Genomic DNA, 16,555 nt, shown 5'->3' on the forward strand with positions numbered 1-16,555 from the left:
AATAATAATAAAGTAATTGAATTCTTTTATTATACGTATTACGTTATGTCTTTTTCCATTCAAAGGTACGCATGATCATGTTCACTTTTGGTTTCATATATTTGACTTGACCAAAGAAAGATATTTGATCTTATAATATAATATTATTATGAGATATCACAGCATATCCACCGTTGGATTCAGCGAGGGGGTGGGCGTAAGTGACAAAATGGAGATACTGTGTAAAAATGACATGCACATGTAGTCATGTGCCAGTGGGGTCCTCGTCACACAAAATATGAGCCGTGTATCTCTCCGCGGTACACAATCTCCCATATGTAGTATGTATCGTCCCTTTCAACAGTTTAGAGTCAAATAGGCATAATGAAATGACAAAAATTAAAAATTAAAAATTAAAAATTAGAAGAGATATATTAAAAAGTTTGATGTTAAATATTATTTTAATATTTTGTTAGTCATGAATCTCATCATTATTTACTTTCTTTTAAAATTTTATACATCATATGGATTTTATTTGTTTTTTAAAAATATAATAAAATAAAATAAAATATTGCATTTCAAGCGGAGTTAAAAATTTTCCAAAATGTCAAATTACCACATAACTCATCAAATTCATATTTTACATTTTATATTTGACATATTCCTCCTATAAAGTATAAACAATAGTACAGTACTTATATACTAATTTCTGTTTTTTTTTTTTTTTTCTTGTTAGGAAAAACGTGGCGGGACAGACAAAAACTGGCAACATATAGTTTTAGAAGATGATGAGAATGGCCAAACATATTTTTCAAAATGATTAACAATGGTGCTACTACTACATAAATTGTCATCCAGCAAACTGGGGTAATTTTTTTTTCTCTTGGTGAAAAACGAAAAATGCCGCATTCTATTTTTTAAAATGATTTAAAGTTTAGAATTTCTTCCCACATTAGAAAAAAGTACAATTAAATTAAAGAAATGCAATTCTGTATCAAAAAATAGAAGCCACCTTGACATAAAAATGATGTAGGCTTTGCATACTAAATAAGAATTTTATTATTATTTTGGAATATAAGCGATAGTCTATGAAGGGAAAAGAGTTTTTCACACAGACACTATTATATATAAGTCTTTAGTTTGCAAATTAATGCTATTTTTTATTAGACTATATCCGTTGACATATTAAATAAGATTTTAGACAGCCCAAAATGTAATTTAAAAAAAATGAAATAAAAGCAAATGGGTTTGAAATGGAAAGACCTTCGCTTAAGGAAGGACTCTTCCGAAAACCCGATTGAGTTGGAAAGCCTGAACACTCGATCACAGTGGCATTTACTGAGAAGAGAGAATTACTAGTTGGCAACAAGAAGTGCACACTATTATATATAAGTCATTAATATTAAGATATTTTTTTTCCGTGACCGCTTACGCGTTCATTCACCAAAATCACCACCTCCGTCATAAGTCACCCTCCTTAATCCGGCATTCACTCTCTTCCACTTGCCATTTTTGGCTCCACCACAAGCACTTTTGATCACCTCCCATTTCAGCTATTGGTGGTCATAAACCAAACGTTAGACCAGGGTTGTATTAAAGTTTTCATCTTTTGGGCATCTGGGGTACTTCTGGTTCTTTCTATTTATACAATTTTCTGATCCGGAAATTGCTGATTTTGCCTCTGATCTGGTGGGTGCTTCTTTGTTTTTGTGACGCTGAATGTTTTTGGGGCCTTTTTGTGAAAGTGCTTTGCTTTGCTTTTCTGTTACATAAAGGCATAAGGGAAACCATTTTCATATAAGATTCCTCATTTTTGCATTAGAGGATATAGAATCTCTGGAAAGCAGTGTGCTTTTTGTAACCATGGATTCTTGCTGTGCGACCATGAGGGCCAATGCCCACCCGATTAAAGTCGGAAAAGGGGGTCTTAGGAACCAAGGTTGTGGGTTCTGGGGTGAGAGTGTCAGGGTGGGTCTCAAGAGCAGAGATTTGAGTGCTCAGTTGTTGAAAAGCTCTAAATTTGAAAGCAGAGCTAGAAAGCTTAAGCCTGGCGTGGCTCACTCTATTCTTACAGATATCAACCAAGACAGTGTGGTGAGTTGATCTGGTGTGCAATTGTTCATATTTGAGTACCCAAAACCTTGGGAGTTTGATGTTGGTATTGAGTAACACTCTTGCATTTGCGCTTTGATTTCAGACATTTCAGTCACCACTTTTTGAGACTCCAAAAGCAGACCCCAAAAATGTGGCTTCTATCATTTTGGGTGGAGGTGCTGGAACTCGCCTGTTTCCTCTCACCAGCCAAAGGGCCAAGCCAGCGGTAAGAGATCACTGTTAGTTCCTGTTTCATCGAAGTTATTCACATTGCAAAATGGTTCCTTGGAAAAGAAAAATGGAAAATTTATGCATTTGGTTGAGTTGGATTTATAATTACAACTTGTACCTGAGAAAGTTTATGATTACAACAGAATCAGGCTATCTAATATTAAGGCGCTAATATAAGGAACTGCATAAGATTTGGAGTTGAATTTGACAGTGATGTTTTCTGATTTGTAGGTTCCAATTGGAGGGTGTTACAGGCTGATTGATATCCCGATGAGCAATTGCATTAACAGTGGCATAAAAAAGATATTCATCTTAACACAATTTAACTCTTTTTCCCTCAATCGTCACCTTGCGCGTACTTATAATTTTGGAGATGGTATGAATTTCGGAGATGGATTTGTGGAGGTAAGATTATTTCTTTATGCACAAATTATGTTAGACCAGCGTACTGTACATATGATTGGTTATGTTCTTGTGTAGTTCACAATTTGTCTGTTGAACCATATTGCTTTCTTGTTGCAATTAACAATGAAAAAGTTTAATAATTCAAAGACTAATATATGGAAGCAATAGGTTTTGGCTGCAACTCAAACGCCAGGAGAAGCTGGGAAGAAATGGTTTCAAGGAACAGCTGATGCTGTGAGGCAATTTATATGGGTCTTTGAGGTGGGTGCTTTGATTTTACAACGATTTTTCAAGAATTGGATGGAAATAACTAGAGTGGCTTTTGGATGATCCGTGCAGGATGCAAAGAACAAAAATGTTGAGCATATACTGATCTTATCCGGTGATCATCTTTACCGGATGGACTATCTGGATTTTGTGCAGGTGCTTATTTGATACTTAATGGAGGAATAATTTTTTTTTAATTTTATACAACGGTTTACAACTCTCTAAAGTCCCTCTAACTGATGGCCATTATTCTTACAGAAGCATATTGATACAAATGCCGACATCACAGTTTCATGCATTCCCATGGATGAAAGGTACACATCTTTCCATATTCGTATGCTACTGTTTCAAGGTTCCCTTGAGTATTGGTACATGCTCAATATGTAATGTGCTGACTACCTCCTATTATGCCCTATTTCATGTTTGCATTTGGCACCAGATTCCTGACCTTTTAACTTCTTGCATGTTTTTCACTTGTATAACACTACAAATAAACTATGCTTCTTTGGTTCCACGTTGGAAAAATCACTGACAGATGCTTGTCTTTGTTGTGGATTGATCTTGTCATGCAGCCGGGCATCAGATTACGGACTCATGAAAATTGACCAATCAGGACGTATAATCCAATTTGCTGAGAAACCAAAAGGCCCTGACCTAGAAGCAATGGTAATTAAAAATGCTTATTTTGTTTGTATTCAGTGTTTTCCTCCCTTTCCCAGATTTAGTGTTATCAAAGGACTTCATATCTATTTTAATTCCAGCTGATGTACCACAGCGTTCCCCTAAATAATGTTTTTTACACACTGCAGCAAGTTGACACCAGTATTCTAGGGCTTTCTGAGCTGGAGGCTATGAAATCTCCTTATATTGCATCAATGGGTGTTTATGTGTTTAGAACTGATGTCCTACTAAAGTTATTAAGATGGAGCTACCCTTCTTGTAATGATTTCGGCTCTGAGATTATTCCATCAGCTGTGAGGGAACACAATGTCCAGGTGAGATAGCCCTTCAGACTATAGTTTTTTTCATCTTTATTTTTCCTTTTAGTTTTTCTCTTCCAATATTAATATGGAAATATTTTCTCAAAGTCTGGTTTTGATATGTTAATTTTATTGGCCCCTGATTTGGCAATTGAGTCACTAAGTTACATGCTCTTACATGATCAGGCATATCTATTCAATGACTACTGGGAGGATATTGGAACTGTGAAGTCTTTTTTTGATGCAAACTTGGCCCTCACAGAACAGGTTGGTAATACCTCTACTCAATTGATTTTACTGTACTATTATTTCAATCCTTAAGGCACTTGTCATCCCCTGAGCCATTTGGAGTTATATGTGCAAACTGAAGGAAGCCAGAGCTAACAATTTATTTTGGTTAGCTATTGTGATAATTTGTAGGAAAAAGGAAGAATTAAGAATGTACATGAGTAGGGATGAAGTGACATTGTTCGCAATAGGAGTTAGAACTCTCTCTTCATTCAGGAAATATGTCATATAATTTGGACTGAAGTTGCTTTTGGTTAACTATAAATGTATTTAGGAGTATGTTAAAACTCCATGGGATTTTTTTATCTTTTATTACTTGAAAATGAGAAAATGGTTTGGCAAACTGATTACATAGTTTCTTTCATGCAGCCTCCAAAGTTTGAATTCAATGATCCAAAGACACCTTTCTACACATCTCCTAGATTCTTGCCACCTACAAAAGTTGAAAAATGCAGGGTATGATTGTAAGCTTAAATTACTTTGTTGCTTAGGCTGTACTTTTGTATCTCATGGAAAATTGAATTGTGCAGATTATAGACGCAATAGTTTCCCATGGTTGCTTCTTGCGAGAATGTAGTGTTCAACACTCTATTGTGGGTGTGCGCTCACGTTTAGAGTCTGGTGTAGAACTTAAGGTGAGCTACCTTCTATACATGCTTCTAGATGCCAATATGTCAATTTTGAAGTCATTTTTTATGTTATATTTCAAGCGACAGTTAGATTCATTGATTGTGTTGGATAATATTGTACCCTGGGGAATTCGCTGGCGACAAAAGCATCTCTTGTATCTAGTGAAGTTTTACCAACTTTTAGTGGGCAAATAACGTTTTGAAGCACTGATTATATTTGGTTATGAAAAATCGATTTTCAGGATACTATGATGATGGGTGCAGACTACTACCAAACTGAATCTGAGATTGCATCTCTTGTAGCTCTAGGAAAGGTTCCAGTTGGTGTTGGATCAAATACCAAAATCTGGTGAGATACTATCAGCTGTGGATATGCCTATTAAGTTCTGAAAAGAATTCTTGCTCTTTATGCTGATTTTGCATGTCATCTCTCTTGAAGGAATTGCATAATCGACAAGAATGCGAAGATAGGAAGAAACGTAATGATCACAAATACTGATGTAAGTGCTCCTTTTTTCGAAATTTAAGACTTCAAATTTCATGAAACATAAAGAACTCAGAATTATTTCTTACTTAAAACATTGCTGGACAAATTGCTTTGACTTGCCAGGGAGTTGAAGAAGCAGACAGGGCAGAGGAAGGATTTTACATTCGGTCTGGAATCACAGTCGTACTGAAGAATGCAACTATTAAAGATGGAACTGTCATTTGAATTCATCAATTTTACAAAGGGGTACTTGTTCAGATTGAGCCACGGTGACAGTACCTTGATGAAGCTCGCTCGTGGCTTTAACTTGATGTAGCCGGAACACTTATTTATGTAAATTAACAACTTGCTTTGATGTATGTAACTAAACCTGCTTGTTATTTAATAATATCAATAAAGTTGTATCTTTCATCTATATATCTAGTGAAGTACATTTTGGGATTGTTGCTTAAATACAATTTCTCTTTTCTCAGTTTCCTGTATCATTGAGCTTGTTCCCAGACCACCATTGAGCCCTTCTAATCTCCCTTGCTCGCTTCCACTTCTCAATGTTTCTCAGCCTGGCATACATCTTCCGAATCTTAATAAGCCTCTGTGACTCCTCAGAAATCAAACTAACTGTTGAGGAGCTCTCACTCAACACAACGCCGTACCCATCTTGGAAAGAATCCATTCCTTCAGCCAGAAGCTGCCAGAATAAGCCACCAACAGCTGCACCTCCACCCCTAGCTGACGAGTAGATGGCCGAGTAGACACTGGTGAAAATTCGGTCCCGTTGGTTTGTGGTGTAACCTGACTCTTTCAAAGACCTTCCAAACTCAGCAAAGAGAATTGGCTTCTTGAGTATGTTTTGTGCATCTTGGATATGATCATTCACCCAATTGTTCAAGAAAGCGACTTGGTCTTCATAACTTGACCCAGATAACCTGCGCATCATTAAAAAGAACCCAATTCAGAAAACTCGTTATCTTTTTAAATTAAGTTGTAAAGGAAACTTACTCCATGAAACCTTTACCATTGGTCAGGATATGAGTGAACAGTAGCAAAGTCAATGCCGGGGATCTGATTATTTGCAATAAAATCTGTTCCCACTTGAAAGTAATTTGGATTAGTTTGCTGCTTTGATGCTCCATAAAACCCTTCAAGACCAACTTCTAGCAAGTGATTTCCATCTATAGATTTCAAGTAAGATGCCATCTCGGTTATCCACGCCTGTCAAACAAACAAACGCAAAGCTCAAACATTTCCTTTTTCTTCTTTTAATTAATTTATTTGTTTCTATAAATTTCCAGTGTAAGATTTAGGTACAATTCCTTGTGGTATGTTAAGCTTGTCAAATTGGTGAACTCATCATGGCTATGCAAGCATGAGGAGCATTACGCACTAGGCTTCTCTTCAATTTAGCCAAAAGTTGGGCCTGACTAGCGGGATGGGTAAGCGACCAACTCAAGAAATATAGGTGGGGCGCACTCGATGTCCTGTGTCCGAATACCCTATTCCCTAATGTCGCTTGTATTAGAAAAAAGAAATAAATAATTGTGAGGCGCACCAATGACCATGATACAAATTCTTGGACAAGAAAACGCCTAACATCGCTTTTCAAGACTTGTGGAACATAATCAAGTATTAACTGATGAGATTAAATGAAAGGAACAAAATTTATAAAATAAAAATTGAAAGAAAGAGATGGTTTCCCAGACCAGACCAGACCTGAATGGTTTTTCCTGATGGGTCTGAAGTGCATCTTGGCTCATTCATCAGCTCCCAAGCCATTATGGTTGGTTCATCTTTGTAAGCAACTCCAGTCAGACTGTTTGTCCTCGTAAGTACAGTCTATTACACAAGATCAGAAAACGCCATATTAGTAAAAATTAGTCTGAGATGATCTATCTGAAACTACTACCACGATTTTCAACCTTTCACACCTACTCTTTGCCAAATTGGTAATCAATTAATATAAATTATTTCTCATTATCAAATTAATTATACTAGAAGAGGAAAACCAACCAACTAAAACTGAGAACATTTCATCTACAACTGCCAAATAAATTATTAATCTTTATTTACATTCAACCCAACCACCGCTTTCCCAAAAGCAAATAGTAATAGTAATGACAAAACTAAAACAAATAAATCAAAAAACATATTCATGATCATGAGTGGGAGAGAGAATCTGATTCTGATTCACCTTGATATGATTTCTGTAAAAATCCTTCACTACAGAATTGGTATAGAAATCGTCCTCCGATGTTATAGACTGCCCTTGGCTTCTAGCCCAGTCCACATACTGTTTTCTGCCTCCAAAGTTCTCATAGTTATTCACCAAACTTAATATCAGCTTAATCCCATGCTTCTTCGCCTCAGATATCGCAAAATCCAAACCCTTTGAGCCAAAAACGGAAACTTTCAGACCCAAATTGAAACAAAACTATGAAACAAAATAAAAAGACTTGATTTTTAATAATGAAACCAAACAAATTATAAAACAAAATGCAAGGAGAATTGAATTCATGGCTAATTAACCTGGAAAGTTTGCTCATTGTAGGAGCCGGGAGAAGACTGTAAAGGCCTGTAACCGCCATCGCTGAAAGCCCAAGTTCTTGCTATGGAGAGGCCGTGTTTTGTAGCCTCTTGAAAGGCAGATAAAATTTTGTCTCTCTGGGATGGGTCAGTGGCCACGTACATCAACCAGTAGGCATTGAACCCATGCGCATAGTAAGGGACTCCATTCAAGACAAGTTGCAGTCCTCTGGTTTTCACAAACCCATCTTCTGCTTCTACTGGTTTCAAAATTCCCCGACTTTGGATAAGCAGAAGAACAAAGAAAACCACACCCCAACGCTTCATTTTTCTTTCTTCCTGTTTCGCTTCCTCTGTTTGCTGTCTCTAATAAATTCACAAACAAGAAAATGAAAAGAAAGGAAATTTATAATAAACTCGTGGCGGTTTAGAAAGGAAAGTGCACTGTAGTGTAGCTGTATTTTGCTAAAAGTTTCCCAGTTGGAATATTATTTGCTGCTGCAGTTAATTCCTCTCTTCATTTGCTGTTGCAGCAAACAAAAGTGAAAACCCGATCATGCCCTTCCTTTGTGTTGTAATCTATCTAGTAAAAGTTAAAACGATAGGGCAGTAACGTCTGACTGGTGTGATTGGACTGGATTTCCATTTCCGAGTGGAATAAGGACGTCCAGTCCCCGACATTATAAAAACCAATAGGTTCATGATTATTTAAGTTGCTGTGAATGTTTTAAAACAAGCAGAAGTAAATTTGTAAACAAACCCAACCTTTGGTAAAGCTTGAGATGCACTGACATGTTGCTCTTATAGTGATGCCATCATTTTTCTGTTAAATAATGATGCATTCATTGTGTCACGGTCCGACTTTAGCGCACTGTTCAAATTCAGCTACGCTACAAAGTTACACCGTGATACATTGCATGGTGTGTGATTCGATTGGCAGATGACGAGGGAGATAAAAACAAAGATGGAGACTTTAGTAAACCTCAGAATTGATGGGCGAAGAAGGACCAAAGGTGCCCTGCCGAAAGTGAAAGCGAAATTCACTTAAGCAGACATCACGGCGACGTTTGGTAGGTTAGAACCGTGGTTCAAGGAGGATGGATATGACGACAAATGACGCGTGGTGTTTCCTTATTAATAACGAACTGATCTAACGGATACTAATATGCCACAAGGAGTGAGGGTCCCCATACGCCGAAGCTTCTAATCAGATCACATATTTTTGTGCTTCTTTTGATATCTGAGTGAGTTTTAATTTGATTTAAAACAAAAGCAAAGCAAAGAACATAGAAAAAGGAAATTTGGTCCCTTGCTTGCTTTCCCTTTTGCTAGGATCTTACTATTCAGCGGACAACCGTTACATCTTATGTGATGATATCTGCATGCAGCATGCACTAATATTACCAAATCATGTACAAAATAATATTACCAAATTAAAAATTAAAATTTTTTTTAATTTATAAAAAAAGTCAGTTTGCATAGGATAGGAACTCACAAAGCTGCAGGGTTACGTCGGTAAGGGTTTTGAAACATACACGTGAAAGCTGCCCCCACGCCACGCTTATAGCTCTGCCATCCATTTTGTTAGCAGCAAAGCAATGCATGTGAACCTTAATTAGACGGACAGACTACTGTGTTTTTATCCCTTTTAACTTTTTTTTATTTTATTCTTTTGCGATAATAAAAACAGTATGGTTTGATAAAATTATAAATGGCCGAACCGCTGGGTGGCTTCATTTAAGGGTGACAATGCGACTCGAGATCCAAAGACATATAACATGCGCCTTTTACATAGATACTCATGCATGCATGCATGCTTGCTTCGAAACATTTAGAGAGATAAAAAGAAAACAGGCACACACACGTGGTGGAACGTGTAAAAACAAGAAGATTATCATATTTGGTACCTGCCTCAGATGTTGAGGACCCATTTCTGATTTTGGGATTCTGCAGCTCAGGTGAAGGGGAAGAAGAGGCTATCTATCCTGCAACATCATGTACCCCAACCAACGACCCAATTTTATGTACGGCACCAGAGATTCTTTCAAGTCAATACAAACTGGACCACCTATTAAATTTTTGAACTAGCATCAAAACATCCCTTTTAGATTTCGGGTCATTCTCAATACAAGTCTCGGGATATTAATTTCATCAATTTACAAAACCCCCAATATTTTCAAACTTGTTCAATTTTATCATTCCGTTAAGTTGACTATGTGATCAATCGTTAACTGCTAAAGTGGCCACTGTGAGACCCAACAATTTAAGTTTTTTTTACTTAAAAAATAATTTAAAAGTTTAGAAATAATTATACAACCTAACCCAAAAAAAATAAACATAAAATGGAATAAAATAAAATAAAAGCAAACCCTACCTTGCCTCCACTTTCCCCAGCTTCACCAACCCTTACCGACCTCCATACCCACCGCCACCAATTCCTGCCACAGCCTCCCCCAACACCAACAATAGCCGCAATGTTCTCATTAGTAGTAGCAGCGGAAACACCATCCCTCCCTCCCTCCTAGCCCAGCTCGTTGCTTCGTTCTCCTATCCCTCGATTGTAACCACCTAGCCAGCCCAGCATTAGAAGGTGAAGAAAGAAAAGTCGTTTAACAATAATGATCCTAGGCATCCAAGCTGAAGTGTTTAAGAGTTTGATTGCTGAAGGGATTGAAATTGAAAAGTTGAAGAATTTTATGAATTTGAGCATTTAAGACGAGAAGCTAAAAAGTTTGGTGATTTTTAGGACACGACTGGTGTTGAGGCCCAAAAAATCCAAGGTTGTGCCCAAATATATTTCTAACCCAGTACGACACCTAACTTGGGAAGAAACCCAACTTGGGTACGCAAGAGTTTGTCATATGCACTTGCACACCTGCCACGCCAAGTAAATAAGCAACAAGCCACGCTACAAGGTTAAGTAGTCCCAAGTCACGCGAATGCATGTGGCTACGAGTTTTCATGAGGCCCATTGATGAGCCGAGAAATTGAAGTTTTGGGCTGTTTGGGAGCCCCGAAACTCAAGCCCATTTCTTGAGCCCAAATATGTGGGTAAGCATAAAGGAGAGAAAATAGCACATTACCTTAGAAAAGATAGCCTATCACTTTGGGAAGTTGGGCCATCCCTTTAGTGAACTAGCCCATTATCTTAAAGAATAGCCCAAGAAACCCAAGAAAATATCTGCAAATCTCCAGCACCTAGCTGAAAACAAAAGCCAAGATGAAAGCCAAAATATCCATGTGTGTAAGCTGCTGGGAGGCTCCAGTATATGGGAGGGAATAAGTTTCAAGCAAAAACATCCAAAAAACCAATGGATACTTGAGCAAAACACTCTTCAAACCAGTGTACATACCCATTTCTTTCCCCCCATCAGATCTAGCCTAGAAGATGGGAGAAAAACAGGAAGAAAGATGGCTGAAAATGGGAGTTCTCCACTGAGACAGCTGCAGGAAGAGCATTAAGTTCCCAAAAATCCTTAATTTTGTGCAAATTGGCAGAGAGAATTTCACCAAATAGGATAAGTCAAAGGAATGGAGGAGAAATGAAGGAAAAAGCTTGCCCAAATTGGATAGAAACCAATAGGGTTTCTTGGAAAAGAGTAGCTTCCAGCACCTATAAAAAGAGGCATTTCCTACCCATCATCTTAACCTACATCTAGAGAGCAAGCTTCATCTCTCATATCTAAAACATCTGTAATTTCGAGCCTCATCCTTCCATCTCTCCCCATTTTCCCTTTTGGTAAACTTTTCCAAAGTTTGACAGAGTTTTCGTCAAGCTACCGAAAACTACCCAGCACACCTACTACTTCATCACTAGCTTAAACAACCCCATCCAGAGAGCAAGCTTTCTCTCTCACCTGCAAAACCCAGCAAATTCGTGCTCTATTCATCATTTCTCCTCATTTTCCCTCTTCTGACATACTGTTCTAAAACTTGACAGAGTCTCTGTCAAGCTGCCAGAAAAACACTCAAGCCACTCATTGCCCTCATCTCTCTCCCCCTCTCTCTCCTCAACGAATCCCCTTAGAATCCCTTCCCTCATGCCTTAAAAACTATGTTTCTCATAGGAAATCGCAGTCATTTCTCTCTCTCATGCTAAACTCATGAATGCTCAACTCCTATGCCACAAGCTTCTCATGCCAACCCAAGAATTTATCTGTAAGCTGTTGTTGTTTTTGTTGGTAAAGGTAACCAAGGTGTTTCCTAAGGCTTCACTATCCTTTCGAAGCATTCTTGGGGCTTGATATTTGAACTCAGGCACAGAGAATAATTTCATCAATTCGCTCCTTACGGCAGCCCAGCCCATTTGTAGCTGCCGGAAGAAAAAAGCCCCTACAACTGGCACGGCTGAAATTGTGGCGGTTTGAGCCACAACCTTGCTACGACTATGGACTATAGTTATGCAACTGAAGGCATTGGGCGAGACCTTGATGCCATTGATATCTTAAAGCTCTTTTCCACCTCAAAATATGGTAGCCCTCTTTTCGTACCCAGCCACCCAGACAATTGCCACTTTTCCCTTTCTTTTCTTTCCTTCATGCCTTTGCCAATGTTATGTTGTTAAGTTGAATTTTTTATGGTTCTCCTTCTGCCATTGTTTGCTTAATCAGAAAAGTTGCACTGCTTTCCCTTCTTGGGTATCTCTCTTTTGCTTTGAAAATTCCTTTGAAATTTGATCATGGGATTGACTTCATGCAATGATTCTTTTTAGGGTTTTCTAAATCAATTAAGTTATGCTTTAAGAATTTTCTACCTTGAATAAAATTTGTGTGAAACAAAGTAAGAGAGAAACAGAGACAAAGAGAGTGGATTGTGAAGGCTAGGTCCTGGGTAGGAGGGTGGGTAGGGATGGAAGGTGGCTTGTGGGGGTGGGTTGGGCTGGGTATGGAGTGGCAGTGAGCACTGGCTGACCCACGAATTTTTTAGCCAATGTGCAATTTTGAAAGGCTAAAAACTCTGTGGATTGAACATCTAAGGCTTTTTAACTTGATTGACCTTAAGTCCCTTCATGCATTCATATTATACATGAAAAATTGTTTTATGTAAAAATATTGACTAAGTATGAAAAATGGTTTTTTGGAATAATCATTTTCTAAGATAATTTTTTGCGGCTTTTATTCCTCACACATCAAATAAGAAAACTTGATTTTATGGGATTTTATTATGAAGTATATATTGACTTAATGAGCTATCATTTTTAGCCTAAATCGTATTTTGCACTAAAACCGATTTTTCATATTTTGATTTGGTGGGAAATTGATTTTCTAGTAATTTATTTGAATCCAAATGGAGGATACTTCCTTATTTACATTGTAAACTTAAGTAAATGAAGTAATATAAAAATAAATGAATGTAAAAGGACTAAGACATTTACTTAATGCTGAAAATGGAAATAAGGTAATTTTTACACCTAAAGCACCACCAGCAATTGAGCAAATGGGCAATTCGAAGCACCTACAATGGTTTTTCCGACAAGAGGAGGCACCTCCTTGATCCTTAATAGGTTTGCCACTGAAGGTGGGTAAGGGTTGGTGTGGCTGGGGAAAGTGGAGGTTTGGTAGGGTTTGCTTTTATTTTATTTTAGTTCAATTTTATTTTTTTTTGGTTATCTTGTAAAATTAATTTCTAAAATTTTAAATGATTTTTTAAGTCAAAAACACTTTAATTTTTGGGTTCCACGGTAGCCACGTTAGCAGTTAACGATTGACCACATAGTCAACTTAATGAAAGGATAAAATTGGACAAGATTGAAAATATTTGAGTGCAAATTGATGAAATTAATATCTCAGGGTCCATATTGAGAATGACCCCAAACTTAAAGGGAGTCTTTTGATGTTAGCCTTAAATTTTTTCAAAAGAAAAAGGAAAAAAAGCTTCTTTTGCGATTGCTATTGATTGTCCACTGGAAACAATTTTCGGGCCAATTTTAACTCTATGCACTAAGAGTCAGCCCTCTAGAGAAAACCTATGCGCCTTGCTAGGCCCAGGTTTGTTTTATTAGTTTAGCTTTTTTGGGCCCAGCCATCTAAATCACAACCTTGACCCATCATCAGTTAATTGATTACTATTTATCTGCTTCGGCTTGGGATGTTAGGGGAAAACTGCCCAAAGTGGTTGTTGAATGATGGCCCTTGACTTTGATTTCGGTGGTAGGATAGAAGAGATAATGAGTATGACTATGAGATTGATTGGTTCGGGTGTACTTACTACCACTGACTGAAAAAGAATATTGCCCACGACAAGCACTCTCTGACAAGCACTCTCTATCACCACACCACACGACACGTTTTTGGAGATACAATTACATACAGCAAAATTTATAACTCACTTCAAATCTAGCGCCAAATTAATAATTTAATATAAATGTATTAGTGACACTTTAAAAAAAGTTATCATTTATATGCTCGTTACGTTTTATAATCGAGCATCTTTCGATATAAGTCAATTTTGAGTTTGTACTACGAATGCAGTTTACATCTCTTTTGACATAGAATTGGGTCTAGCGACTCAATAGGCTAGCCAAGTATGCAAAGCCTTGGCCACGGTTTTAACACATTTATACATATTGTCATTGTACAGTCAATTCTCTAAATTTTATTAATTACTGCAATCAATAAATTAATATCACATTTCTACAATTAATCTCAATTTATCAAAACGCTTTCAACTAGTGAATACCTTATGGTGAAGTATATATGTCTTTGGGTGGTTTGATTTACCTGTATTGCAGGTTTGTGTATACCTTATTCATAGGTAATTTGATATCATATATCGCCTCCATAAGTAATTAACATTCATATGTATACCTCCTCCATAGATAAATAGCATTCATATGTATACCTCCTCCATAGGTAATTTACCTATCCATACCTAATTAATATTCATGTATATTCCTAGTCCATAGATAATTATAGCTCCTCCATAGGATTGTAAGAAGAAAAAGAAGAAAGAAGAAAGAAGAAGATGAAGTAGATGAAGAAGAAAGATTATACGAAATTTATTTTTTTATTTTTTGTATTAGCACGTGTTTATGGGATTTTCAAAATTAAAATGGATAGACAAGAAAATATTTTATAAATTCAAATCAAAATTAACTAAAAGGTCAAATATAGTAATTATTGGCCTAAAATTAATTTATTACCCGTTTATGAATTGCAATCAGAATCAATAGTTGTATTAATTAGCTAATTATTATGATATAAATCATTCTTTCCCGATTTAAATCATAAGGGCATAATTGGTACATGAAAATAAATTTTAAAAGAAATACTATATAATTACATCATATAGAAAAGGAATGTAATCCTATTGACATTGAATCAGGGACTTGAATTATTAAAATATGTATTGCACCCAAATTCTATCATAAAATTGAACTTATACCAAATTATTTAAAAATTATACTATGAGTGTATGTTGATTTATTTTTAAAGTATAAATAACAGTTTCCATTTATAAGTGTGGCAGTTTTATAACACAAATACAAAGTACATTAAAATTAGTGTATTTTTATTTCTTGATATAGTTTTGTCCATGAATTATGGGATTAGAGCACCTCCACCCCAAAGAGCAAGGGTAAGGGTAAGGCAAAGGCAAAGCAAGGTTTGTTACTATTCATGTGAATAGTGGCAGCCTTGTTTTTTTGGCTCCACCCCAAAAGGCAAGGGCAATGACAATTACTATTCACTTTAATTTATTTTCTATTTTTTATACTTAAACCATTAATTTTGATAAGCTTTTCGGATAAAATTTTCGGTTGCCACATGTCAATATTTATTATAAAATTCTCACCTAAACATTTAGATTACATTTTCGAATAAAATTTCAAATTAAATTTTCGGATAAGATTTTCGGTTGCCACGTGTGCATATTTATTATAAAATTCACATCTCACTCATCATACAATTGAAATACATACTCACTCATCATACAATTGAAATACCTACTCACTCATCATACAATTGAAATATCTACCCACTCATCATACAATTGAAATATTCTCGATCCTCATAGTCCGACACAATCGAGTACAAGGACGACTCAATCGAGTACAAGGACGACTCAATCATTGGTGGAGGCGGTTCTACCGGATCACGACGTGGGGAAGTATTTTCCTTCGGGGGACTTAATAGTGCTATTATTTCCGACACGAAACACACTACTAGAACCGACTGCAGGCATTGTTCACTTGAGAAGCCATGTGTAATGGTTTTCCTCTTTTTTGTTTTGCCTTGAATAATCTATTAAAAAAATGAAATTGGAAATGCAAGAAATATATAAATAAATAAAAATACATTAAATTGAATAAAAAGGAAAAAAAAAATAACCTCGTCGCCAAGATTTTGACCTCTTCGAACTTTTGTCCATGACCCTCCGACTTCGATGGAAGAGGCCATTTGAATTTTTGTAGTAGAAAATTTGGTGTGGAAAGTGAAAAATATTGGAATAAGATGAATTTGTATGAAGATTTGGTGTAGAAAGTGAATAATATTGGTAGGTATTTATAGAAAATATTTCCAAAATATTTTGATATTTTTTTAGCCAAAAATTGGACAGCAGTTGGATTGGGCAAGATTTTTTGATCGGAGACTCCAAGAGAAGTCATGTGGCTTGTAGCCATTGGGTTATGTAGGCTGGTGGGTTAGTGCTGACGGCACGCTGACGTCAGCAGCGGA

General features: G+C 36.6%; 2 protein-coding genes across 2 annotated transcripts; one reads left to right on the top strand and one right to left on the bottom strand.

Annotated features, from left to right (window-relative positions):
• The first annotated feature begins 1,217 nt into the window (after positions 1-1,217).
• Positions 1,218-5,777, top strand: LOC117623253 (glucose-1-phosphate adenylyltransferase large subunit, chloroplastic/amyloplastic-like). The gene is made up of 14 exons (XM_034354167.1): positions 1,218-2,073; positions 2,177-2,299; positions 2,536-2,709; positions 2,878-2,970; positions 3,049-3,132; positions 3,235-3,290; positions 3,549-3,642; positions 3,786-3,971; positions 4,143-4,223; positions 4,614-4,700; positions 4,775-4,879; positions 5,116-5,222; positions 5,313-5,373; positions 5,484-5,777. The coding sequence occupies exons 1-14, from the start codon at positions 1,843-1,845 to the stop codon at positions 5,583-5,585; spliced, it is 1,584 nt and encodes a 527-aa protein (XP_034210058.1). The 5' UTR covers positions 1,218-1,842; the 3' UTR covers positions 5,586-5,777.
• LOC117623264 (mannan endo-1,4-beta-mannosidase 7-like) lies at positions 5,711-8,329 on the bottom strand. The gene is made up of 5 exons (XM_034354178.1): positions 7,884-8,329; positions 7,549-7,743; positions 7,071-7,193; positions 6,376-6,572; positions 5,711-6,286 (listed from the first exon to the last, which is right to left on the bottom strand). Exons 1-5 carry the CDS (start codon positions 8,205-8,207, stop codon positions 5,830-5,832), a joined length of 1,296 nt encoding a protein of 431 aa, XP_034210069.1. The 5' UTR covers positions 8,208-8,329; the 3' UTR covers positions 5,711-5,829.
• Positions 8,330-16,555: the final 8,226 nt, after the last annotated feature.

This window comes from Prunus dulcis, chromosome 1 (assembly GCF_902201215.1).
Source record: "Prunus dulcis chromosome 1, ALMONDv2, whole genome shotgun sequence".
NCBI lineage: Eukaryota > Viridiplantae > Streptophyta > Magnoliopsida > Rosales > Rosaceae > Prunus > Prunus dulcis.